Genomic DNA, 27,116 nt, shown 5'->3' on the forward strand with positions numbered 1-27,116 from the left:
TGAAAAACAAATAAAGATACTGTTGGAAAATAAATAAATAAAACATGCCCATTACCAATTACACATATTTGACAAGGGGACTCATAGAGGTATTTTATGTTAGGAAATTGTATTATTGCACTTAAAAAAATCATTTAAAAAAAAGTAAACAGAGCTCTAAAAACAACCACAGTTGCCTTAATATTCAATAATGAGATCACGTCAAAACTGTCCTTAATTGCAGTCCACAAAAGGTGTTTATGAGCAACCACATTACTGTACTACCATGTGTAATTTTCTCCTAATTGGTGCAAAATCTGAGCAAACATTTTTAAGCAAGGCCTGAGACTTAAATGGGGTTGTGAATCAAACCCAATCCTATGGACCCTTTGTTCAGCTAATTTACATCACTGATACAAACATAGGCAGTGATGTCGCACAAAACACTGAATGTGTCAATAACTACGGTTCAAAATCAAAAACACATATAGTAAAACTTTTATTCAGATTTTTACCAAGGCAAAAAACAGATACAGAGAATGAGATAACAACTTGACTTCTGTACAGTGGCAACTTTAAGTTAAACCTTCTTTTACCCAGACATGAAGCCTTTATTCGAGTTTGAAACCCTGCATTGCCTTCTGACAGACAGACAGACACACACGCACTCACTCAGATCATTCATTCCCCCTGGGAGTCCTGATGTCCACAGCTGACAGAATGGCACACAGTTAAGACAACAGGGCTGGATGCAAACAGAACAAAATGTGACGGTATCCGGGAATGACGCCCACCAAAATAAGTGCAATTACCAAACCCGCTTTGCATTGAATGACAGATGCTTTTCTTCCGATTGAAATCAAAACAAGAAGCGTTTTTTTTCCTCCAACGAATCAGATGGTTTGAAGCTTTCAGGACATAGCCATAAAGATTACTTGGATGGGTTTGTATTTTTTCTTAATCTCTGCAGGACTCCCAGTCAATATGTACTCCCTTCCCCAGCCCCAGGATTCACCTCATCACAGGTACACACACTAGTAGAAAAATACAAGGAAACACTGATTTCTGAAACGAGGATCAGCTGTGGATGAAGAGGGAGGAGAGTCGGCGGGTTCAAGAAACCGTGCTGAATGATTCAAACGAGTAGTAGGAAAGGAAAAGAAAAACTCTTCACAATTCGTCAGATGCAAACGTTCTCACTAATGTAGTGGGTAAAGTTTGAAGAGAGAAGCCAAAAGCGATGTTTCTTTGGAAAACCTCTGCTTGTTTCAAAGAGAAAAGGAAAAATAATAAGGCAGAGCCTTTCTGCTCTCTAACGTTTAACTGAAGCGAGGTCAAAAACTTGGTAACACCATGCAAAAATGTTGAACTGTGCATGAAAGAGCAGATGCCATCGTAGCAAAAACTTCAGGGGGGGTGGAAAAAACCCTCCCCCCTTCTCAGTCCCCTACCCCTTCATCCACAGTATATAAACATGAGCCTCCTACAAACAAGTATACATCGTCACCAAAAGAGGAGAGAAAAAAAAATTGACTTCATAATTTTTCTCGATTCATATTCATAATAATAATAATAATAAGCAGTTTAACTGAGTCGCCCGAATAAAACTGTGTACAATTCAGCTCATCAGAAATGGGGCACAGATTAGTAAAATATGCGAGGGATGTTTTAAAACATATCAAACATGTGCTACTTCTGCAAAACGACAACAAAAGCAGCAAAGCCGAAACTAGTATCCCTCACCGGCAGTTCCCCATTTCCTCCGAGATCCAAAACCAAGACAGAATGAAGGAAACTATTTCTCATTAGAAACTTTTTAAATTCCAGAGTGAATCGAAAGTTCACATCTGAACGAGTGTTTTTTTTTTGTCCTTTTTTTCATGCTTTTGATGAACAAGTCTCCAAAAGGGATTTTTTTTTTTTGTTTGCGTTTTTTTTTTTCCTTTTGTGACATCTTTCACATCTTTGGGGCGTAAAGGAGGAAGAGGGCCGGGGTGATGGTACCGACGTCTTAAAAAAAAAGTTTCCTCCCTCGCAAACCAGTTCCTCTCTTCCTTTATGTGCATTTCTGCCGTTGATAGATGAACACGATATGACTCGAATGTTTTTAGTCACACTCATCCATAACAACCCCAAAACTGGCAGCAACTGTTTTTAGTTTTTTTTTTGTACAAAAACAGTCAAAGGTCTAACAAGAAAAACCTTTGTGAAAGATGCAGTAAAATAAAAGTCTAAACCTTAACTTCTCGACAGCTTATGTCTTAGTGATAAATACAATCTACTTAATTTCTCAGAAAGGCTTTTGGAAACATATATACGTTGTCCGGGAACAACTAAACAACCAACATTTAGAGAATGAGAGACTGGATGCAGGACTGTAAATTAAAAAAAAAGGGATTTTTTTTGTTTATTCCCTTAAATGTTCACATTTTCCGCTCTTGTTCATTCCCTCTGGGGATTCTCAGTTTTTGTTTCAACACCCCATGTTTTTAAAAAGAAAAAAAGACAAAAAAAAAAAAAAAATCTAAAGGCAACCTTTTTTTTTTCCTTCAGGCAAAGCAGTTCAAGTCTTTCACATAACAGTTTTGAACACGATAGGGAGGGGAGGGCGATGCGACCGGCGGAAAGGAGAGGCAGCTTTCCCAACAGGAAGCAGAGTGGAGATTTTCGTGTTTGCGAGGCGGGCGAGGCTTCGCCACCGGCGGCTGGTTAAAGGGGATGCTCGTTCTTCAGCTGCCCCCCCGTCTCCTCCTCTCCTCCGCCTCAGTTGTTCTCCTCGTCGCTGTCGTCGGGGCTGATGGCCGGGCTGTAGGTGGGCGAGGTGGGGCTGTAGCCCGGGGACGTGGGGCTGTACGTGGAGCCTTTGGGACTAGTGGGCGAGTACGTGGGGGACGTGGGGGAGTACTTGGGCGAAGTGGGAGAGTAGGTGGGGGACGTGGGGGAGTATTTGGGGGAGGTGGGGGTGTAGGTGGGGGAAGTGGGGGAGTAGGTGGGAGAGGTGGGGCTGTACTTGGGAGTGGTCGGGGAGTACGTGGGAGACGTGGGCGAGTACTTGGGCGAGGTCGGGGAGTACTTTGGTGAGGTGGGGGAGTATTTGGGGGAGGTGGGGGTGTACTCCGGGGAACTGGGGCTGTACGACGGCGAGGTGGGGGTGTATTTGGGAGAGGTGGGGGAGTAGGACGGGGAGCTGGGGCTGTACGAGGGCGAGCTGGGGGTGTAGGTCGGCGACTGCGGGGTGTACCGCGGACTGGAGGGGGAGTAGGACGGAGAGGTGGGGGAGTACGAGGGGGAGGTGGGGGAGTAGTTTGGGCTGGTTGGGGTGTAGTTGGGGGAGGTCGGGGAGTAAGAGGGGGATGTTGGAGAGTAGGAGGGGGAGGTGGGGGAGTAGCTAGGCGACGTCGGAGTGTAGTTGGGCGACGTGGGGCTGTAGCTGGGACTGGTCGGGGAGTAGGAGGGGGAGGTGGGGGAGTAGGACGGGGAGGTGGGGGAGTAGGACGGAGACGTGGGGGAGTACGACGGAGAGGTGGGCGAGTAGGAGGGGGAGGTGGGCGAGTAGCTGGGCGAGGTGGGGCTGTAGCTCGGGGACGTGGGGCTGTAGCTCGGCGAGGTGGGGGAGTAGGAGGGAGACGTCGGGGAGTAGGACGGGGAGGTGGGGGAGTAGGACGGGGAGGTGGGGGAGTAGGAGGGGGATGTGGGCGAGTAGGAAGGAGACGTCGGGGAGTAACTGGGCGAGGTGGGCGAGTAGGAAGGAGACGTGGGGCTGTAGTTGGGGCTGGTGGGGGAGTAAGAGGGGGAGGTGGGGGAGTACGAGGGGGAGGTGGGCGAGTAGCCGGGGCTCTGGGGAGTGTAGCCGCCCGGGGAGCGTGGCTCGTAGGCCGGAGACGTGGGAGAATAGTTGGGTGACATTGCGCCACCTGAGGAGAAAAAAACAAAAAACAGGGGTAAAATACCAGCATTTAACAGAATGACAAACAACAAAGAATAAACGAATAAAAAACTGAGGCGTTGTGATGATTTACTCGATGTTCGAACTTAAAACCAATAAAAATAAGTCCCAAAAAGCCTCCAAGATAGTTTTAACACCCTTCTCTTCTCGAAATGCATTTGTCATTATGTTTGATTTCAACTTTCACAAAGAAAGAAAGGATCAGAACCGTAATATCACATCTCATCAATCAAACAAGACCAGGAGCAAACTGTAGGGTCCGTGTACTCCGATGTACGGCCATCCGTTTTTTGTTTTGAAATGACAAAATAATCCAAAATAATCAGTTTCCCATCTTTTGTTTTGATAAGAAAAAACAAAAACAAAAAAATTCAGAATCCAATTTAAAATGTTATTACTTGCATATAAAGCCCAAAACGGCTCAGCTCCGCAGTATTTACAAGACCTGATAGTGCCTTATGTTCCTGGCAGAGCTCTCCGCTCTCAGAGTGCAGGTTTACTCGTAGTTCCTAGAGTATCTAAATGTAGATTTGGAGGGTGGGCGTTCTGCTATCAGGCACCATTACTATGGAACCAACTTCCAATCTGGGTTAAGGAGGCTGACACCACCTCCACCTTTAAAAAACTAAACTTAAAACCTTTCTGTTTAGTAAAGCCTATAGATAGTGTTTAGTAAACCTTTAGCTGGTGTTGGTAAATCTCTAGGTAGTGTAAACTCTAGTGTGTAAGAGTCAGTAGTCATAGTTGCAGCTTTAGAACAAGACTATAATAGTTAGTCTCAAATATAGCTTCGTGGTAGATATGCTGCTATAGACGAATCCGGCGACCGGTTTGTGTGCGCCGCCATCTTGCGGCGGCGCCATTGCTGCGGTGGCAGGTGTCAATCTGCCACCGCAGCGCTGTTATTGTAACCTGACGCTCTACAGCATCATTATAGCTGGATTGATGATGTTAGACAGTGGCCTTCCATAAATAATGAAGGTATCTTAAATTAATGCTGATGTTAATTTATAAATAATGATTTGTTTGAGCGATAAGCAGGAAAGAAGAGAGGAATAGGGAGATAAGGGAGTGTATGATTAAACACTGTAATATAGCTCTCTCCACCTCCTCTCCTTACGAGGCACGTCTGCACAATTAAATATTACCTGTTTATGTTTTGTTTTATTTTAGGTATCCAAGAATATTTTATTGATCGCCTGGCGTCCGATGACGAAAAAAAACGCAATTACAGGTCTCTAATTGAAGGGCAGAACTATCTCAGCTCCCGATGATACAGAATACATACATACATAACCCCAATCTGCAGATAAAACTAGTTTGTTGAGGAAAAAATATCAACTCTATTTGTAGCTGCAGAAGAAAAAAATAATCTCACAAGGAAAAGAAAAATATTGCTCACGCCATCGGAGCCTCTTCAGCATAAAAAAAAAGAAAAGAGAAGTAAGAGTAATAAAAAAGATGTAGGCTACTGTATGTTGTTATATTATACTAATTTATTGAAACACATGGCGAGTCAAACATTTACCAAAGCAGCTGCCAAACACTAAACAAGGTAGTAAGACGTGGGTTGTGCAGAACTGCGGCAGTAAATCCTCATCGGAGCTCCATTCTTTAGGGATTTCATATGGATCCAAACCGTTAATAATCATTATTTTCTCCATATACCGCTCCCTGGCTTCCTTGTTTAAGGTATCCAGGTAAATTCCAGTTCCTTTCCAGCAGTTTAACATCTTTTTTTGCGTTCCGTCTGTTCACTTGGTGAAACAGAAAAGTAGTTTTGAAAGTCCGTCCCGTCTTCATTCACTATCAAAACAAATGCACGTGACGGGACAGGAGTGTTCCGATGATACAAATACATTAAGAGAGCCTGGCAGGGAGCGGAGTAATAGATCCATACGTATATATGTCTATGGGTTGGAGCGGAGGAGCGGAGCCGCCACCGCAGTAATGGCGGCCCGCTCGACTTCCGGGTTTCGCCGGATTCGTCTATAGGCTTATGCTGCAGGGGGGCACCGACATGATCCACTGGGCGGTGCCTCTCACCCTTCTTCTCCTCTCCCTTTCCCTTCCTCTCTTTTCCATTTCCATTTTTATAAATGTCTCATAGCTATCGTTTTGTCCATCGCTCCTGTAGTTTCTTGTGCTGGCCCCCCTTATCTCTTTTTTGTGCATGTTTGCAGGCCGGAGCCCCGGGAGCTGCGTTCTGGCCACTGTTTGGCTTAAGGCTTTTCTCCCACTATGGGAGTTTTTACCTGCCATTGTTTAAGTAATAATTGCTCGGGTATTTATGTTTATGTTTATATTTATAATTATATTTATGTTTATGTTCATGTCCTGGATCTCTGGAAAGCGTCTAGAGACAACATCTGTTGTATTAAACAGTATATAAATAAAATTTAATTGAAATTAATTGAAAATGGATCGTTATCCATAATCCGTTATCCGTTATCATTGATGTGTTTGAAAATCGTAATTGGGAATTAAAACAGCAAGTGGAAAACTCTTTTCTCTGTTTCCTATTCATTTCCAACGGGGGGGGGTGCTGTATGTTAGAGTTCAGTACATGTTATTGATTGGACGCTGTTTTTTTTTTACGCTGCAGCTGAACGGACTTTCACAACATCACTGCAGTTTCATGACGGAGTGAAGACAGATTACAGATTAAAGTCATGTTTCACTCCCAGGTTTCATATTTGATTTATTTTCTGTTTCAACATTAAAAAAAATCGAAAACTGTTAATTTTCAATCAGATCAACAAAAGAACCAGAAACAACTTTCTTCATTTACTACTGCGCATGTGCAATCCCCCCATTTGTCCAATCCTTGTTTTCAGTATACTTGGAAACGAATAGGAAATAGAGAAAAGAGTTTTCCACTCGCTGTTTTAATTCCCAATTTCGATTTTCAAACACATTAATGAAATCTGATAACGGATAATGGATAACGATCCGTTTTCCGTTTTTTATTATCAAAACAAAATATGGGAAACGGATTATTTCTCCATTTTTATTTTGTAATTTCAAAACAAAAAACGGATGGCCGCGAAGTACACGGACACGGTAAGATCCTTAGCCTCTGCAGTGTGTTAGACATGTTTCTAACCTGGAGATGGGATGTAGGGGCTGACGGGTCCCGGAGACCCTGGAGACCCAGGGGTGGGAGACCAGGCTGGGGAGTAACCCGGAGAGAAGCCGCTGGCGTCTGATGCAGCACTGGGCGAGAAGCCTGCAGCTCCGGGCGTCATGCCGCTTCCTGGAGACACAAAAATAGAGGTGACAAATGTAAGCGGCTGGAAAGAAATAAACAACAAGGCAATGCTGGTGTACACACTCACCGACGCTGGGCGACCAGGCGCCATAGGCCGGGGTGGCTCCCGTATTCCAGGGAGTCATGGCAGGGGACATGCCGCTCATGGGACTCGGCACTGAGCCAAAGAACATTCCTGTGGCTGTTTAAAGAAAAAAAAAAAAGGGGTTAAATAAAATAAATCCACATACCTGCACCATATCTACTATACCAGGGGTCGGCAACCCAAAATGTTGAAAGAGGCATATTGGACCAAAAACACAAAAAACAAATATGTCTGGAGCCGCAAAAATATGAAAAGTCTTGTATTAGAATAAAGGCAAATGGCGAACTGTGAAATGTCGAGAAAAAAGTCGAAATGTTGAGAAAAAAGTCGAAATGTTGAGAAAAAAGTCGAAATGTTGAGAAAAAAGTCAAAATTTTGAGAAAAAAATCGGAATGTCAAGGAAATAGTCAGAATTTCGAGAAAAAAGTCGAAGTGTCGATAAAAAAGTCGAAATGTTGAGATTAAAAAGGAAAGGAAAAAGGAAGAAAAAAAGAGAAAAAAAAGGAAAAAAAGAAGATAAAAAGGTCAAACATTTTTGAAAAAGCTCCAGGAGCCACTAGGGCGGCGCTAAAGAGCCACATGTGGCTCTAGAGCCGCGGGTTGCCGACCCCTGTACTATACAAATTAAGCTTTCATCAGATTCAACGTGTTTCGCCTCCACTCACGTCCAGCCACACTGATGCCAGGTATGTTGGTGGGGATCTCCATCCCGTATTTGCACTTCTCAGCATCCAGCAGCAGATCAAAACAGCCCGTTCCTGCTGGCGCTAGCTGGCCGAGCATGATGTTTTCAGACACGCCCTTCATGGGGTCGCTCTCGCCGTGGGACGACGCCTCCATCAACACATCCACCTGGGAACCAGAAAACAGGAAACAGAGACATCAGAAACAGGATAGTCCCCTCTTTCAAAAAAAAAAAAAAAAAAAGTCTGTTTGCTAAAAATAACAGCAGAGAAATAACGATTTATGATTTGAAGGAAAAGATAAAAATAATCCTTGTACCGTCTCCTCAAAGGAACATTTCATGAGCGGTCCGGTGTCTTGCCGGTTGATGCCGTGACGTGTGATGGCCATCAGGTGACCGCGGCAGGTCATGGTGTCACAGAGCAGCGCCAAGTGACGGTAGTTGACGTAGGAACCATCAAAGGAGATGACGTGGTACAACTCCCTCTCCAGCGCCTTTCGCACAGCTTCAATCCCCAAGACCTTCACAGCACATGAGGTTTTATAGCATTTACAGGAAAAATATAATTCACAGCTGGAAAGAAAAAAAAAAAAAAAGAAGTAAATTCTTTTGTACCGTGAAGATCTCCACGATGTCGTTGGAGGTTGTTCTGACTGGATCCACATCCTTCTCACTGAGGACCCTCATGAGGCTCACTCCGTCCGTCTCCAGAATCCACTCCTGGAGCGCCTTGAACTCTCCGTCCTCGGTGATGATGATCTTCTTCTTGTTGTCCGTCTGAGGCAGATGCATGTACACCTGCAGGAGGGAGACGTCGCACACATCAGCCAGGTCCTCTAACTGGTGAACACCAGCAGTCCCAGCACGTGTTCACATTCTCTCCATTACCTTGCTGATCTGCTCAATGCCCTGCAGGGTCATGTCCGTCAGCATGTTGGACTCGATGCACCTCAAGAACACGTCGTCGTCCATTTTGTCCACCACCTCTTCATCCTGGACAAGCAAAAGGTTTCTTGTAAATGGAAATGAAAACAGACCACAGCGCACACGCGTCACTGAACACATCCCCGCCGCTCACTTCTTGGAACTTGTTCTCGTCGCTGTTCATGATCCGGATTCGCAGCACAAGCTTCTCGGCATTGTCGTCGTTGAAGATGCAGTTCAGGTCATCTCCAAAACCTTGGAAGGAAACCTCAGTGTTAATCAGGGGAAGAGACAGTCCTTTCTGTAAGTAAAACCATGAATACAACTGTTACAATCACCCACCAGCGTTTATCTTCTCTGCAATTTGCTCCATGGTCAGTTTGCGATCGGTCATGTGCTTGCGGTCCAGCTCGATACGCAGCAGCCACGGTGAAATTCGCGTCACGTCAAAGTCGGGCATCTCGTAGTAGACGTTGACCCACTCCTGGTCCTCGGCCACGACCGTGTTTTGCGGGTTAGGGTCGTAGTAGATGGCAGTGTTGGCGGTCACCTTGGAAAAAAGGGGTCATTTTGATTTAATACCGTAAGTATGACAAGTAGGGATGGGCGGTATGGACTAAAAAATGTATCACAATAATTTCTGGCATTATCCCGATAACGTAAATTCGAAATTACGATAAAAAAAATTTCAGGCTCATTTCCTTCCTTCTTTCCTTCAGGCTCATTTCCTTCCTTCTTTCCTTCAGGCTCATTTCCTTCCTTCTTTCCTTCAGGCTCATTTCCTTCCTTCTTTCCTTCAGGCTCATTTCCTTCCTTCTTTCCTTCAGGCTCATTTCCTTCCTTCTTTCCTTCAGGCTCATTTCCTTCCTTCTTTCCTTCAGGCTCATTTCCTTCCTTCCCATTTCCTTCCTTCCCATTTCCTTCCTTCCCATTTCCTTCCTTCCTTCCCATTTCCTTCCTTCCTTCCTTCCTTCCTTCCTTCCTTCCTTCCTTCCTTCCTTCAAGCTAATTTCCTTCCTTCTTTCCTTCAGGCTCATTTCCTTCCTTCCTTCTTTCCTTCAGGCTCATTTCCTTCCTTCCTTCCTTCCTTCAGGCTCACTTCCTTCCTTCCTTCCTTCCTTCCTTCCTTCCTTCCTTCAGGCTCATTTATTTATTTCCTTCCTTCCTTCCTTCCTTCCTTCCTTCCTTCCTTCCTTCCTTCCTTCCTTCCTTCCTTCCTTCCTTCCTTCCTTCCTTCCTTCCTTCCTTCCTTCCTTCCTTCCTTCCTTCCTTCCTTCCTTCCTTCCTTCCTTCAGGCTCATATCCTTCCTTCCTTCCTTCAGGCTCATATCCTTCCTTCCTTCCTTCAGGCTCATATCCTTCCTTCCTTCCTTCAGGCTCATATCCTTCCTTCCTTCCTTCAGGCTCATATCCTTCCTTCCTTCCTTCAGGCTCATATCCTTCCTTCCTTCCTTCAGGCTCATATCCTTCCTTCCTTCCTTCCTTCCTTCCTTCAGGCTCATATCCTTCCTTCCTTCCTTCCTTCCTTCAGGCTCATATCCTTCCTTCCTTCCTTCCTTCCTTCAGGCTCATATCCTTCCTTCCTTCCTTCCTTCAGGCTCATTTCCTTCCTTCCTTCCTTCAGGCTCATTTCCTTCCTTCCTTCCTTCAGGCTCATATCCTTCCTTCCTTCCTTCAGGCTCATATCCTTCCTTCCTTCCTTCCTTCCTTCCTTCCTTCCTTCCTTCCTTCCTTCCTTCCTTCCTTCCTTCCTTCCTTCCTTCCTTCCTTCCTTCCTTCCTTCCTTCCTTCCTTCCTTCCTTCCTTCCGGCCCATTTCCTTCCTTCCTTCCTTCAGGCCCATTTCCTTCCTTCCTTCCTTCCTTCCTTCAGGCCCGTTTCCTTCCTTCCTTCCTTCAGGCCCATTTCCTTCCTTCCTTCAGGCTCATTTCCTTCCTTCCTTCCTTCCTTCCTTCCTTCCTTCCTTCCTTCCTTCCTTCCTTCCTTCCTTCAGGCCCATTTCCTTCCTTCCTTCCTTCAGGCCCATTTCCTTCCTTCCTTCCTTCAGGCCCATTTCCTTCCTTCAGGCCCATTTCCTTCCTTCAGGCCCATTTCCTTCCTTCAGGCCCATTTCCTTCCTTCAGGCCCATTTCCTTCCTTCAGGCCCATTTCCTTCCTTCAGGCCCATTTCCTTCCTTCAGGCCCATTTCCTTCCTTCAGGCCCATTTCCTTCCTTCAGGCCCATTTCCTTCCTTCAGGCCCATTTCCTTCCTTCAGGCCCATTTCCTTCCTTCAGGCCCATTTCCTTCCTTCAGGCCCATTTCCTTCCTTCAGGCCCATTTCCTTCCTTCAGGCCCATTTCCTTCCTTCAGGCCCATTTCCTTCCTTCAGGCCCATTTCCTTCCTTCAGGCCCATTTCCTTCCTTCAGGCCCATTTCCTTCCTTCAGGCCCATTTCCTTCCTTCAGGCCCATTTCCTTCCTTCAGGCCCATTTCCTTCCTTCAGGCCCATTTCCTTCCTTCAGGCCCATTTCCTTCCTTCAGGCCCATTTCCTTCCTTCAGGCCCATTTCCTTCCTTCAGGCCCATTTCCTTCCTTCAGGCCCATTTCCTTCCTTCAGGCCCATTTCCTTCCTTCAGGCCCATTTCCTTCCTTCAGGCCCATTTCCTTCCTTCAGGCCCATTTCCTTCCTTCAGGCCCATTTCCTTCCTTCAGGCCCATTTCCTTCCTTCAGGCCCATTTCCTTCCTTCAGGCCCATTTCCTTCCTTCAGGCCCATTTCCTTCCTTCAGGCCCATTTCCTTCCTTCAGGCCCATTTCCTTCCTTCAGGCCCATTTCCTTCCTTCAGGCCCATTTCCTTCCTTCAGGCCCATTTCCTTCCTTCAGGCCCATTTCCTTCCTTCAGGCCCATTTCCTTCCTTCAGGCCCATTTCCTTCCTTCAGGCCCATTTCCTTCCTTCAGGCCCATTTCCTTCCTTCAGGCCCATTTCCTTCCTTCAGGCCCATTTCCTTCCTTCAGGCCCATTTCCTTCCTTCAGGCCCATTTCCTTCCTTCAGGCCCATTTCCTTCCTTCAGGCCCATTTCCTTCCTTCAGGCCCACTTCCTTCCTTCCTTCCTTCCTTCCTTCCTTCCTTCCTTCCTTCCTTCCTTCCTTCCTTCCTTCCTTCCTTCCTTCCTTCCTTCCTTCCTTCCTTCCTTCCTTCCTTCCTTCCTTCCTTCCTTCCTTCCTTCCTTCCTTCCTTCCTTCCTTCCTTCCTTCCTTCCTTCCTTCCTTCCTTCCTTCCTTCCTTCCTTCCTTCCTTCCTTCCTTCCTTCCTTCCTTCCTTCCTTCCTTCCTTCCTTCCTTCCTTCCTTCCTTCCTTCCTTCCTTCCTTCCTTCCTTCCTTCCTTCCTTCCTTCCTTCCTTCCTTCCTTCCTTCCTTCCTTCCTTCCTTCCTTCCTTCCTTCCTTCACGTACGTTGTGCGTGGATTTAACACAGAACCATAAATCAGTTTTACACAAAAACGTCATCAACGATAATTTGTTTTTTCCGCGAGATGACAAATTCTTACCGTGGGGAATTTTTTGGACGATATATTGTGAACGGTAAAATATCGCCCATTCCTAATGACAAGTGGATTCACTTAAAAACTGTGAAGGAACTTGACTCACTTTGCGCAGTGTGGTGTGCTCCAGTCGACAAAGGATGTCCTTGGCCCTCTCGGCGTCTCGTGCCGCCTGACCCAGCAGGAAGACTGTCAGCGAGGGGGTCTTAGGCCTCTTTGAAATGTTGATCAACTCCTTTAGACGAGGAACACCAAGCGTTACGTTCTTGGCCGACACACCGGCGTAGTGGAAAGTGTTCAGTGTCATCTGAGTGGCTGGTTCTCCCAGCGACTGAGCTGCGAGGGCGCCAACCATTTCACCTGGGTGAGCCTGGAGGAGAGACGCAGGTCTTTTATTAAACATTTACCTCAAACAAAACGGATACAACTCTTAAACACATGTGCTAAACATACAATGGATTGGTTGAATTTGGTCTCTATCTCTCCCAGCAGCCAGTCGAAGGCTTCGGTGGAAAGGCGGAACTCCTCCGTCATCCGTTTAGAGCACAGAGTGGAGCGCAGGTGGATGTTAAAGAGCAGCGTGGCGTTCTCCTGGGCCTGCCTGCTTAGAGGATCCTCACCGTTCACAATCACCAGCTTCTTACTAAGGTCGTGAACACCTGGGGACGAACAAAAACAACACGTGTTGACAGTCACGTAGCGCTTCAGATAGTGAGGAACATGTAATCACCGCCTCTGTCAGAGCCGTTAGTGATAATCCATCGGCAGCAAAACCAGACTTAAATTGACCTGTGCTTGCTACGTAAAGCCTCGCTAATGACTGTGCCTTTTGTGCGACATCTGAGGTCGGGTCATGACCTTTTAACTACAAACTGAGTGAGTGACTTTTCTCTCATAAAGAAGCACGGCTCCTGATCATTTTGCGCTTACCCTCCACCACCCTTAGAGGATTCAGGTCTGTCGGGGTTCGTATGTTGATTCGGAAGATCTTCTGAGCGTTCCAGATCATCCTGGCCAGGTTGCATGGCAGCACCACCTGCAGGCGAAAAGGAGAATTGCAAGCAGTGAGCACTGAGGGACGGAGCTGCAGAGCTGGGTAGTAACGAGTTACATTTACTCCGTTACATTTACTTGAGTACGTTTTGGGAAATGTTGTACTTTTAGGAGTAGTTTTGAATCACTATACTTTTTACTTTTACTTTGAGTAGATTTGTGAAGAAGAAACTGTTCCTCTTACTCCGCTACATTAGGCTACGTTGAGCTGTTACTTTTCTTTTATCCGCGTACGCGTCAATCTCATGACATCACTGGGTGATTCTTTGGGAAGAATCTTTGTTTTTGTTTTGTGACATTTACACACTCAAACACACACAGAGTTTCTATGAGTTCATGGGCTTGTTCTAGTTCTGGTTAAAAAAGAAAAGTACAAAGGCTTGACATTTTGTGCTACTTGTGCTTAATTTATTTTTTTATTATGTTATTATTTATTAAAGTACTTGAATTTACTTTAAGTTTATTTTAATTTAAGCTATTTTTATTCATTTTAATTAATTTTATTGATTTAATTTGCCTGAAGATGATTATTTTGTACTTTTGTCTGTTTGAATGGTTGTGTTAAATAAATAAATCAGACATTACTCAACAGTTACTCAGTACTTGAGTAGTTTTTTCACCAAGTACTTTTTTACTTTTACTCAAGTAATTATTTGGGTGACTACTTTTTACTTCTACTTGAGTCATATTATTCTGAAGTAACAGTACTTTTACTTGAGTAGAATTTTTGGCTCCTCTACCCATCTCTGCGGAGCTGTCATTTACTTTACATGACCATCTTCACAAAGCACTGCATACTGTCCGCTAAAGAGAGCTGTTATTTCTAAAAAATAAAACAATTGCACCCACACTGCAAACTATTGAACTTGTGCAACCCTTTAATCAGTCAGCTATTAACTCCCTCTCCCTGAAAAATGTGAAAAATGAACCTAAGGCAGGAGCAACCAAACACTAGACTTGTTTTGACCTGTCAAAGTCTTTCTGTTTCAGGTTTTACATATATGCAAGTGCAGAAATGTGTGTGTATTTTTGACTTCTCACACACACCTTGCTGTCCCCGGTGGGGAAAATGGCTCGCAGGATGTCCCTGTCCTCCCTCATCTTCTCAAACTCCCTCTCAAGAACGCTCTGCACGTGCGCGTTTGTCTGCACGTCTTTCACCACGTCCTCCTGCAGGATCCGCCTCAGCGCTCGCTCATTTGTGCAGTCGAACTTGAACCTGGACAGATCAGACGAGGTTGGTTGAACTGCTGATTCGAAGGAGAAAAAAAAAAAAAAAACCACGGTGTTCGTGCGGCATCTCGGCGCGATGCTTACTTCTTCTCAAAAGCCTTGTGCGAAGGTTTCAACGTAGCCAGATTCTGGAACTCCACATTCTCTCCAGCCAGACCGTCCTCGCCGTAACGCAGCTGCACCACCTGGTTGATGGAGTTTCTCACTGTGGCGTCATATTTCACCATCACCGACTCCATAGATTTGATCAGACGACGCTGGATATAACCTGGAAGTAAAAGACGGAAATGTCTTCGTGTCCTGTCCGATAACAATTCTCAATAAAATGTACTCTGCACTAGGGCTGCAACAACGAATGGATAAAATCGATAAAAATCGATTATTAAAAGCGTTGACACATGTAGCTCAGTGCTTAACTTTTATTTTTAATCCACGCTATATTCTTGTGGTCCGTTCTCCTATATGTTCCCCCTCTAACCCGGTACATACATAGGTTCCTCTAAACATCTGTTCCCGCTACAGTTTTAACTAAAAGAAAATGTGCTCCAATACAGCAGGTCTCATAATTTTATTTTGAACACTGCCAAAACTCAAAATCTTATCAAGACTTTAACTTAAAACTTAAGTAGAACTTAAAATTTGCTTGACACAAATGAAAGTTCAATTGAAACACGTGGGAAAAACACCTAACCTTTTAAGTTATGTGTGTTATCAGGTGTAATGGCATTTTTAGGTTAGAAATAAGAAAACTTCTTGGTAAGATCCTTAGTTTTTTGAGTGAAGGCAGTGAGAGAACAAATTGTAATGTTCAAACAAATCCTGTTTTTGATTTGTATTTTTCTTTATTTTTTATAATGTATTTATTGTTCTGACAGCTCAGGTCCCTTTTAAACAAAGTATACCTCTTTTGTGCACTTTATTTTTATATATTTGACAGATGTAAAGCATACATGTGTATGTTTTCTGTGTTAGTCCATTTAGTTTTTTTTTTTTTATCAATACTCTAAAAGCTCAGGGATGTTCAAGGAGCAACCTGTTTGTGAACTTTCTGAAGATTATCTGCACTGTGAATTTGCACTGTCAGTTCTGTTTTCGAATGGTTGGAATTTAATGCTTTTTTTTTTTCATCAATTAATCGATTATTAAAATAATCTTTAGTTGCAGCCCTACTCTGCACTCTTTGTCCATGTTGCTGAAGTCTGCGCTTACCAGTCTCAGCTGTCTTGACAGCTGTGTCGATCAGACCCTCTCTGCCTCCCATGGCGTGGAAGAAGAACTCTGTGGGTGTCAGTCCGGCCAGGTAGGAGTTCTCCACGAAGCCTCTGCTCTCAGGGCCGTAGTCATCCTTGATGAAGTGAGGCAGCGTTCGGTGTTTGAAGCCGAAAGGGATTCGTTTACCCTCCACGTTCTGCTGCCCCACCACAGCAATGACCTGCACGACAGACAGAGATGGAGTCAGGCGATGTCAACTCAGACCAGGGCTGGGCGATATATCCAGATTTTAATATATATCGATATATTTTCAAACGAGATATGGTACGAGACCATATCGTTTATATCGATAAAGCTTATTTTGTGACAAATTGACTGTACATCAACACTGACCCTTCGCGCTGGCAAAAAGTACCTTTGTGTTCTGAAACCTGACAGTGTTGACAGGTTAGTTTTCCTGGCACAAAATCTGTAAAATGTACAGTAGTTGACTTGTTGTAATTATTTGAGATTTGCTCAAAGAGATGCAATATCTGTTTTCATGTTTTATTTGAGATTTGACCAAATGTTTTGTTATTTTAATTTAATTGTTATGCAGGAAAGGGAAACTTGTTTTATTTTATTCAAGAAGCATTTTTATTCTATATATTCAGGCCAGGCAGTTTATTTTTATTTCATTTGTTTTATACATTTTGATATTGTGCAGACCTCTGTTAATAAAGGTACCTGTGTGACATTTGGCGCGTGGCTTTGTATTAAAACTGACTGTTGCGTAATTAATTCTTATCCTGCTATAATTTTATATCCATTTATTTTTATTTTATTTTTATGTTGGAGGGGTTAAAAAAAAAGGGGAAAAAAATCTTTGACTTGTGATTTTCTTTTAGTGATACTAGGTACACTACGGTCACTGAATGTAGTGATCTTTCTATTGTTTTTTTTCTTTCTTCGAAATAGTTATGAAGATGTATGTACCATTGTTACTTTGGCTATTGATTTAAAAAAAAAAACAAAAAAAAACTGACTGTTTCTTTTTTCTGACTGCCTCAGAAAAAAATGAAGCTAACAGAGATGCTAACAGAGATGCTATGCTATAATGCTTTGGGGGAAACCCCAATTATGTCACAGAAAAAATATCGATATATATCGAGTGTCGCCTTTTAGATAGAAAATATCGAGATATGACTTTTGGTCCATATCGCCCAGCCCTAGCTCAGACTCAGGTTTGATCTTGTGTAAAGATAAAAGGAGGAGGCTAACCTGCGAGATGTTAATCTTTGAGCCCTTGGACCCGGCCACCACCATGGACTTGAAGTTGTTGTACTCAGAGAGCGATTTCTGGGCAGAGGATCCCGTTTTGTCACGAGCATCGTTGAGGATACGATTCACCTGGTTTTCAAAGGTCTGCCTCAGCGTGTTACCGGGAGTTGGCTCCAGCTCGTTGTTGTGAGCTTTTTCAATGACCTGACGGATAAAAAGCAGAGAAATATAAAACTTTTCCTACCATTACTTAAATAATCATGTGCTTCCAGAGATGTTTGTGAATAAACTAAATATTTCTTACTTCTATCACATCCTGTTTGGCTTTTTTGATGGTATTCTGAATGTCGAGATATGTCTTGGCATCAGCAATGGAGTCTCCAATACCGATAGAATGACCTATTGACAACAAAAAAAAAACAACATTTGAGTCAAGAATAATCAACAAAGGCATTTTTAAACAACAATCAGCTTGTTTGTTTGATATGTTTATTTGGTCACGTTGTAGAAGTCAGTAGTCAATACAAAGTTTTTTGCATGTAGATCAAGCAAGGACCAAAAGGTGTAGACTGAAGCCCAAGCTTATTTTGTCTACCCTTTTAACACAATGTCAACGTCCCGCCATAGTGCAAGATTTGAAAAAACAAAACTACATGAAAAAAAATAAATAAATAAATAATAATAATAATAATAATAATAATAATAATAAATATATATATATATATATATATATATATTAGAGAAAGAAAGTACGGAAGAGTATTAGGGCCAGACAGGAGGGAAAAAAAAATATTTTAGAGGAGGAAGATTTTATTTTCATTATGCACTTTGAGAAAAAAGTCGAAATGTCGAGATTAATGTTGAAGTACAATTTCAAGAAAAAAGTCGAATTGTTGAGAAAAAAGTCAAAATTTTGTGAATAAAGTTGAAATGTTGAGAAAAAAGTCGAAATAGAGAAAAAAGTTGAAATGTTGTGAAAAAAGTCGAAATGCAGAGATTAATGTTGAAGTATAATTTCAAGAAAAAAGTCGAAATGCTGAGAAAAAAGTCGAAATGTCGATATTAATGTTGAAATATAATTGAGAAAAAAGTCTAAATGTTGAGAAAAAAAGCCTAAATTTCGTGAATAAAGTTGAAACGTTGAAAAAAAAGGCGAAATTTCAACTTTATTCTCGACATTTCGACTTTTTTTCTCGAAGTGCACAATAAAAAAAAATCTTCCCCTCTCAAAATATTTTTTCTCCTGCATGGCCTATCTGGCTTAACAGCATCAAGATGTTCATATTTACACACGTGCATACATTCATCCCCATCTGATACATTGTCTGATGTTCATACAGCCATTAAGTTATTTTCACTTCAGATTTCTTACCCTCGATGAGCAGCCAGTTGTTGACCACCGTCTGAATGTTGGAATAGAAGAGTCTGGTGATGTCGTGTCCCATCTCCAAGTAGGAAATGTGGACGAGGGATCCAGCTGAGGTTCCCAGAGATTTCTTACACAGGATTCCCATGATCAACTCTCCGTCCTCCACTATGACCTACGAGAGGATTCGTGTTCACGTTAAAAACTTTGTAAATCAATTTCCTTTAATCTACACATATAAAAAAAAAAAGGTGGGTCTGTACCTTGGTGTCGCCTGGTGAGATGTGTTTGTACGGCCCGCTGTCCTCCTCGTCGGGGTGGGTGCTGTGTGTGCGGATCACATTAATGTGCCCTGGAATGATGAGACTGAACACCTGCTTTCCTGTCCACAAAGGACGGGGTTTGAGGATAGCGGGCTGGGGCATTTTCCCATCCCAAGTGGAGAGGAACATAAGGAGGTTCATCACTTCACCCTGTGATGGTGGGGAAATCCACAAGAAATGTAACGTTACTGAGAATTTAATGGACCTCTATACCGGACTGTCTCAGAAAATTAGAATATTGTGATAAAGTCCTTTATTTTCTGTAATGCAAAAATGTCATACATTCTGGATTCATTACAAATCAACTGAAATATTGCAAGCCTTTTATTATTTTAATATTGCTGATCATGGTTTACAGCTTAAGAAAACTCAAATATCCTATCTCAAAAAATTTGAATATTCTGGGAATCTTAATCTTAAACTGTAAGCCATGATCAGCAATATCAAAATAATAAAAGGCTTGCAATATTTCAGTTGATTTGTAACGATAGATAATTGCATTACAGAAAATAAAGAACTTTATCACAATATTCTAATTTTCTGAGACTGTGCTGTACAAGGAAATACAACATCTGCTGGTGTCGTCACAACCTCCTTACCCTTTCTAAGAACACATCTCTCTTTGTGAATTTACGGACAGCTGTGAGTGTATCCTGCACGATACCCATGACGGGTCTGTTGGACTGGGGAGTGACGATCATACGCGGCACCATGGCCAGCTCCTGAATCTCTGCCCTCGTCTCCAGGGACTGAGGCAGGTGGAGGTTCATCTCATCCCCGTCAAAGTCAGCATTGTAAGGGGTGGTGACACTGGATACAGATAAAAGGAAGGGGTATTAGAGATGATACATCACATTTATGACATTTAATTAGATAGAAAAAGACAATGAAACAGTGATGAGGGCTGGCATTAAGCCTAGTAATATCCAGACTAAAAACTGGGATTTTATATGACACGTAAGGGATTTCAGACAAAATTAAAGACATAAATCTTACCCTCAGTTATTACATAAACATTGCATCCATCACACTAAAGTTAGTTCACACTAAAATTGCTGTCAATTTATAAGTAACAGTCAATAAAAGCCAGTGAGGTCTGAAGCTGGTACCTGAGGTTGAGTCGAAATGTTGACCAGGGCAGAATCCGAACTCTGTGCCCCATCATAGACATTTTATGTAGTGTAGGCTGTCGGTTGAAGATGACAATGTCGCCGTCGCACATGTGTCTTTCCACCTAAAAGAGCAAAAGGCAATGTCAGACACGACATTTCATTTTATCAGAGGTGTCAAGTAACGAAGTACAAATACTTTGTTACCTTACTTAAGTACAAATTTTTGTTATCTATACTTCACTGGAGTAATTATTTTTCAGACGACTTTTTACTTTTACTCCTTACATTTTCACGCAATTATCTGTACTTTTTACTCCTTACATTTTAAAAACAGCCTCTATTTCATTTGGGCCTTTCATAAAAACTATCCAGTTAAATTGCTCCATCCGGATAGAGTGAGGCCACGTTTACACGTAGCCGGGTATTTACAAAAACGGATATTTTCCCCTCTACGTTTTCAAAAAAATCCTCGTTTACACGGACCCGCATGAAAACGCTCTTAACGTCATGCAAGCCAATCAGAATCCTGGAAAAACATCAACAAATGACGCGTGTGTAACTTCCAGTTAAGGCTGATTTATGGTTCCGCGTTACATTAACGCAGAACCTACGGCGTAGGGTACGCGGCGACGCGCACGTACCTTGCGCGTCGCCGCGTACCCTACGCCGTCGATTTAACGCGGAACCGTAATTCAGGCTTCATGCTGCTGGCTGACGCGCTCACAGGCTTGAATGAGCAGGAGGCTGGACGGGGGGGAGTTACTTTTAAGTGTGACTTTAGAATATTAAACAGGTAAAATACAAGAAAATATTGACGGTGGCCAAACTAATTGTAAACACAGGTCGCACACATGACGCTGGTGAGTTTCTGGTGCATAATGTGACGTTCTGAAGCTTAAATCTCCGTTTTCCTCCGTTTTCCTCCGTTTAGACGCAAACGGGAAAACGGAGTTTTTGAAAATCTCCACTTTGGCCGGAGTTTTCAGAAATGATCGTTTTTGGGGGCTTTGAGCTGCGTTTACGTGTAAACGAACGGCCAAAACGCATGAAAACGCCTCCGTTTTTGTAAATACCCGGCTACGTGTAAACGGGGCCTGAATTTGGTTGTGGTTGTTTCAGATGTTCTTGTCCAGTTTTGTTCTTACATCCGTTCCCTCAGATTCCTGCAACTAAACTTGGATGTACATTCCAATAAAGGTTAGGATAAATGATAACATGTCTCTGAAGTTTGACTTTTTGCACCATTACAATACTTATAGGCAGCTAGTCATCATATCTTATGCTCTCTGAAACACATGTTAATGCTCAATAGTACACATATATGCTTCTTTAATATATTTACATTATACTAAGATGCATTCATTTTCAATGGCTTTTGTCCTTAATGGCTTTTTTCCCCCTTACATTACTTTTACTTTTATATTTTAAGTAGTTTTGAAACCAGTACTTTTATACTTTTACTTGAGTAAAAAACTTGAGTTGATACTTCAACTTCTACAGGAGTATTTTTAAACTCTAGTATCTATACTTCTACTGACACCTTCTGAAGACACCTCTGCTTTTTATTATAGAAACACACTTTATTCTATATTTTTTATCTTACCTTGTAACCAATTTGTAGATGAAGATCACTTGGTTTGGGGTGGAACCGGAGGTCGATTCTGTCTCCGTTGTCACGGATGATATATTTGGCCCCAGGATACTGGCTGTTGCCTCTTCGTACCAGCTCTTGCAACCTGATAAATTTCATAAAAATAAATTAGTTTACACTGCAGTTTGAAATTTATGAGCGCCATTAAAAACATACATTATAACAAATTAGAAAAACGTTGCTTTGTCAACCCATTACCTGTCAATATTAAAGGGTGTCACTATTTCTGGGAAGGTCATGTTGGCTGCGATGGATCGCGGTACGCCGACTTGGTCGATGTGGAGGTTGGGGTCGGGGGTGATGACGGTTCGAGCTGAGAAGTCCACACGTTTGCCCATCAGGTTACCTCTCACTCGCCCCTCCTTTCCCTTTAGGCGCTGCTTTATGGATTTTAGAGGGCGGCCGGACTTTTGCATTGCCTGAGAAAGCAGAGAATAATTAGCAGTTGTCACAGCTTACACGTAGCTCCCACTAGGAGAAGAAAACTTAAATCTACGATTAAACATACCCTTGGCAAGCCTGGCAGTTCATTGTCGATCATAGTCGCCACGTGAAACTGAAGCAGCTTCACATCTTCAGCAATGACGTGGGCGGCCGCACCACTCTGTTCATTTCTTCTCAGCTGGTTGTTGATCTTCACAATGTCAGCCAACTTGTGGGTCAAATCATCCTTTGAAACAGAAGAGATGGAAAAAAAAAAAAAGTCAGCCATCGATATCTTATTATACACAAAACGTGTATTTTACACACAGAGAAATAGCATAATTAAAACATAAAGCACTCAGTATGGGAGGATATTACTTTACCTGGTTGCGAGCAGAGCCCTGCATGACAACAGCAGGTCTCACAGCCAGCGGAGGCACAGGCAACACGGTTACAATCATCCATTCTGGTCGGGCAAACTTGGGGTCCATGCCCAAGATGACGTCTTCCTCATCAGAGATGCGCTTGAAGATCTCATGCACGCGCTCGGGACTCAGCAAGATTTTCTTCTCCTGTGAATCCTCGTTAACATGCTTCCACTCGGCGTACAGCTCCAAGCCGGAGCGTCTGATGCGTGGCTGGTAGCGTCCACAGCCACCATGGCCCTGTGTTAAGAGTTGAATGTGAGAAAATTTGATTAGCCTTCCCACGGCTGCAATGCTGACACTTCAACTGACAAAAAGGGGAACCCATGTAAATACCTTCTCCTTGGTGATGTCCTCCTCAGTTTCCTGCTGCTCCATTCCAAATTTGTTGTCCATTTCCTCCCCTCCTTCACAGATATTTTTGCCCTTGCACAGCTCATAGACATGGGTTAAACGCTTCCGAGGTTGCCCTTTAGATTTTATCAGAATGTCCTTGATCTTGGGATTGTTCTGAAGGTAAGCATAATTGAAAAATGTAAGCATCAAGTTAAAAAAAAAAAGCAACAGAGGAGCTGCAATTGGATATTCATGATATACAGTTTTAATAAGCATGTATTAGGGCTGGGCGATATATTGAGATTTTAATATATATCGATATATTTTCAAACGCGATATGGTACGAGAGAATATCGTTTATATCGATATAGCTTCTTTTTTTTTTTTTAATGATTTTGATATAGCTTATTTTGTGACAAATTGACTTGAATGTTTTATTTGAGATTTGAACAAATGTTTTGTTATTTGCACAACTGTCAACCTCAGTGGAAAAGTCTGCCTGTTACTGTCTACATTGTATTAATTGCACAGTGTATTTTAATTTAATTGTTATGCAGGAAAGGGATTTTGTTTTATTTTATTCAAGAAGCATTTTTATTCTATATATGCGGGCAGTTTATTTTTATTTCATTAGTTTTATACATTTTGATATTGTGCAGACCTCTGTTAATAAATGTACCCGTGTGATATTTGGCACGAGGCTTTGTATTAAAACTGACTGTTTTTTTAAGGGTTTGCCTCAGAAAAAAATGAAGCTAACAGAGATGCTATGCTATAATGCTTTGGGGGAAACCCCAATTATGGCACAGAAAAAATATCGATATATATCGAGTATCGCCATTCAGCTAGAAAATATCGAGATATTAATTTTGGTCCATATCGCCCAGCCCTAGCATGTATTATATTTTGATGGAATTACTTACTGAATCCACTAATAGCTTGGAGCAAAAGAAGCAGACACATCGAAGGACCTTCATAATCTTATTTACGAAGCCGACATGAAACACTGGCTTTGCCAGTTCTATGTGCCCGAAGTGGCCCGGGCATTCTGTCATGTTACCTAAAGGGACAAATGGAAAAAAGAAATAACGAGTCAATAACCTCAGATAAAGACAATGGTCCCAGAGCAACTTATATCAACAAATGGTAACAGGATGATGTACCTGCACATGTCTGACATCTCCCACTGCGTTCGATAACGCCTTGTCTTGGGTCCATAAGGCCCCCAAGTTTCGGGCGTCCTCCTTCCGTCGTCTCGGGGTATTTAATCCCCCCTTCTGTAACCGACATCCGTTTCTGGAGAGAAAAACAATGTAGGCCAATGCCTGATTAAAGTATACCATTTAATAGTGCAGATGGGAGATGAATAACTGATTTAGTTTCCCAAATTATCATATTTACAATAAACCACGACAGATCAGTCATAAATATTTCATTTAACAAATCAAAATGTCAAATCAACTGTTGATTGTGGGCAAAATGACTTTCTGTAAGCTAAGTTTTACTATAAACATACACTAATTTAAGTAAGTATTTATTCTTAAATTGAATTTAAGTATTTTCAAAATAATTAAAACATGGATTTCTGAATGTATTAGTTAGTTTTTATTAAGTTAGTTTTTATTAATTCATTGTACGAAAAAAGATCATATGCACATCGAGACACATAATGAAATGCAACACGTAATGACCACAAAAATAAGTCGAGTAACCAAAACTTGAACCTTCTAATGGCCCTAAATGTCACATTGCATGGATAAATAATGAGTTTAATTCATGTGATCGCATGTATCCTATTCTAAAATGTTGTGCTTTAAGTTTCAGAAGTTACTGCAACATGCTAGTTAGCTCAAGCTCCAGCCTGAAACAACTAGCTAGGCTAGGCTAACAGCAATGCTTCTCAGTTGCAAACAGAACCATGTCTTTGCCTTACATGTTACACTACTCGATTAACCGGTAACTCTTAGAGAAATGTGTGATCCGTCGGTAAAATGAGTTTAAAATATCCCACCCCCCGAACAGAAACCTACAAGCTCATCTGGGCTGATGATGCCGAACTGAACTCTCTTGATCGTGCGCAGTGGGCATGCGCTGTCACCGGAGGGCGGTCCGTGCATCCCGTCTATTCAAAGAGACGCGTCCTTCCTCTGCACGCTGCTTTGTGAGCAGGAACAGCCTTGAAATTGGTCACCACGACTCTGGTCAGGCCGCCAACGGTGACCGGAGAGTCTCCGAAGGCGATATTCCAGGGACCTCAACTGTCGCTTGCCTCTAGAGTTGATATTTTTACGTTTTGGACCCACTCACACTAAACTCCTTCTGTCCCCCTCCCCTTTTTTGATCTGTACTCTGGAGCGCTCTGAGCGCTTCTGAGCGTTGAAGTGCCCAACGCTTGCTTTTATAGACAGTGTGCCTACTACGGGGTTTCCCACTCAGAAAGACAGGGACCGACTCTCCGGTAGGTGGGACATAGAAACCCGTAGTAAAACTCTCATTGGCCATTCAAGGCAGATATATAAATAATTAATTCGGCTTGACGCACAGCCCATCAGAGCGCACGTCGACTCCGTCGACCAATCACAGCTAAAGGCGTACGTTGATTTAATCTTAGCTGATTCTCATTGGCTCTGCTGAAAATCAGTAGGCGGGACTTGATATATTTTGCATGAAAACTATAAATATTCAATCCAAACTCTCCGGATTGGCCTTTGTCGATATTAATATGTAGTGTTGCGAAAGAGACAGCCAATGGCAGTGAAGGAATTACCCTTATTGGAATATTTTCAACAAAACCCACCCTGATTCCGATGTTTGCCGAGTATGGCCGATGTAACTTTCTTCCCTCAGAGCAAAAATAAAAAAAAATCTCTTCCCTGGTTCGTCTCGCTCCGGATCAGCCTGTGCTCTAAGAAAAGAGCCTCCGAGCTGAGGCCTGGTCAAACCATGGATGAAACTGGGGAAAATAGTCAAAAAACATATTGATTTAATCTCAAAACTTTGTACTCCGGAATATTTCGCCGCTATTTATAATACACAATAGTTTTTTTGGTTTTTACTTGAATACCTTTTTGGATTTCTGGAACTGAATTGCAAGCATCGACCTTGAGTGCTGCGGGTGGCCGACCGACCGGCTGGATTTTCGGCATGCGGCTCAGGAAATTCCGGGGGAAGCCTCCGATCTTTATTTCACGATTCTTTTTGGACGGATTTTGACCATTTTGAGAAGATGTTGGGTTTGGATCTTTCCTCGGACTGTGTTGTCTACTCGCAACCCTGTTTTCAATGTTTTTCTCCCTTTTTTTCCTCTTTAATGGACAACACTTTTCCAGGCCACGTTTCAACAGAGGACTGAAAATGAGCCGGTTTTGGCGGCTCATTTTCACTAATGGACGATTCATGTCATTCGAAACCTACTTAAATATAACTAAAAATGTTATTTTTACGATTCACTCACAGATCGGCCGGTTATGTATTTATTAAGTTATTTTTATGGTGTTTGATTTTCTTGTAGCTTAACATCCACTGGTGTAACAAGTATTTTTGTTACGTTTCCTCCTGTTTCGTTGCCAATGTGTCCATATTAGTTATATCACACACATATTTTACGAGTGGTTGTATTTTATTCGGCTTGTAAAAACATCTTGGTGCTCAAAATGGTCTAGAGTAATCCCTGTACCGTTTATACGGTTTATCCACAGAAAACTAACTAACTGCTTGTGTTAACCAGCACTTGTGTCGTCTTTAGAGCACTTTTATAGCGGTCTGGAGCGAGGGGAAGCCGGGTTTCAGGTAAGCGCTGCTCGCCAGCTCGCCGCTAGCAGCCAACATGGCGGCGCTCGGCGCTCAGCTCCTTGTTGTGAAGACGAAAGATGATGGACCCGGGATTATTCCCTCTGACTAACTATACGGCTTTAACGAGCCGAACAAACGGCCCAGGTCAGAGGCAGAACCACACAGAACCAGGTACGTATTGTAATCCGCCCACGTGTACTTAATAGTCGATAAAACGTCGAATCTGCGCGGAAATCTGCTCCCACAGTTTCAGGTCCTTCAGATTCAGATAGAAACTCGAAGCCATTTTGTTTGCTAAGTAGAGACATGTTGACATTTTTATTGGAAACGACTAATCAGTTTGGGGCTGTGTTCCCACATAACTAACTAAAAGAAAACCAGATTATCACTGTAGTAGGTGCTAGATTAGGTATTAGTTTGACTGTACAGTAATAGTATTAGTTGTGATGAGTAGGAAATGCCTTTTGCTTGTTATGCAATGTACTGTTAGTAAAGTAAGAGACTAAACATTTGGCT

General features: G+C 42.6%; 1 protein-coding gene across 1 annotated transcript; it reads right to left on the minus strand.

The window, feature by feature from the left end:
• Nucleotides 1–465: 465 nt before the first annotated feature.
• polr2a (RNA polymerase II subunit A) lies at nucleotides 466–25,165 on the minus strand. The gene is made up of 29 exons (XM_061709517.1): nucleotides 24,839–25,165; nucleotides 23,972–24,104; nucleotides 23,732–23,868; nucleotides 22,809–22,982; nucleotides 22,431–22,712; nucleotides 22,133–22,294; nucleotides 21,823–22,043; nucleotides 21,577–21,709; nucleotides 19,971–20,095; nucleotides 19,461–19,671; nucleotides 18,802–19,011; nucleotides 18,545–18,713; nucleotides 17,477–17,571; nucleotides 17,173–17,376; nucleotides 15,910–16,132; nucleotides 14,785–14,968; nucleotides 14,515–14,686; nucleotides 13,345–13,450; nucleotides 12,868–13,073; nucleotides 12,521–12,784; nucleotides 9,233–9,440; nucleotides 9,045–9,145; nucleotides 8,855–8,959; nucleotides 8,582–8,764; nucleotides 8,284–8,487; nucleotides 7,947–8,133; nucleotides 7,264–7,377; nucleotides 7,032–7,181; nucleotides 466–3,893 (listed from the first exon to the last, which is right to left on the minus strand). The coding sequence occupies exons 1-29, from the start codon at nucleotides 24,923–24,925 to the stop codon at nucleotides 2,743–2,745; spliced, it is 5,901 nt and encodes a 1,966-aa protein (XP_061565501.1). The 5' UTR covers nucleotides 24,926–25,165; the 3' UTR covers nucleotides 466–2,742.
• Between the last annotated feature and the right edge of the window lie 1,951 nt (nucleotides 25,166–27,116).

Source organism: Cololabis saira, chromosome 20 (genome assembly GCF_033807715.1).
Source record: "Cololabis saira isolate AMF1-May2022 chromosome 20, fColSai1.1, whole genome shotgun sequence".
NCBI classification, from domain to species: Eukaryota; Metazoa; Chordata; class Actinopteri; order Beloniformes; family Belonidae; genus Cololabis; species Cololabis saira.

Excerpts from the sequence above, each read along its gene's own strand:
- polr2a (XM_061709517.1), bottom strand. The coding sequence starts at position 24,925 with ATGCACGGACCGCCCTCCGGTGACAGCGCATGCCCACTGCGCACGATC. Across the intron at positions 19,672-19,970 it reads ACATTTCGACTCAACCTCAG|TGTCACCACCCCTTACAATG; the intron begins GTACCAGCTTCA and ends ATCTGTATCCAG. Across the intron at positions 14,687-14,784 it reads CACAAGGCTTTTGAGAAGAA|GTTCAAGTTCGACTGCACAA; the intron begins GTAAGCATCGCG and ends TGATCTGTCCAG.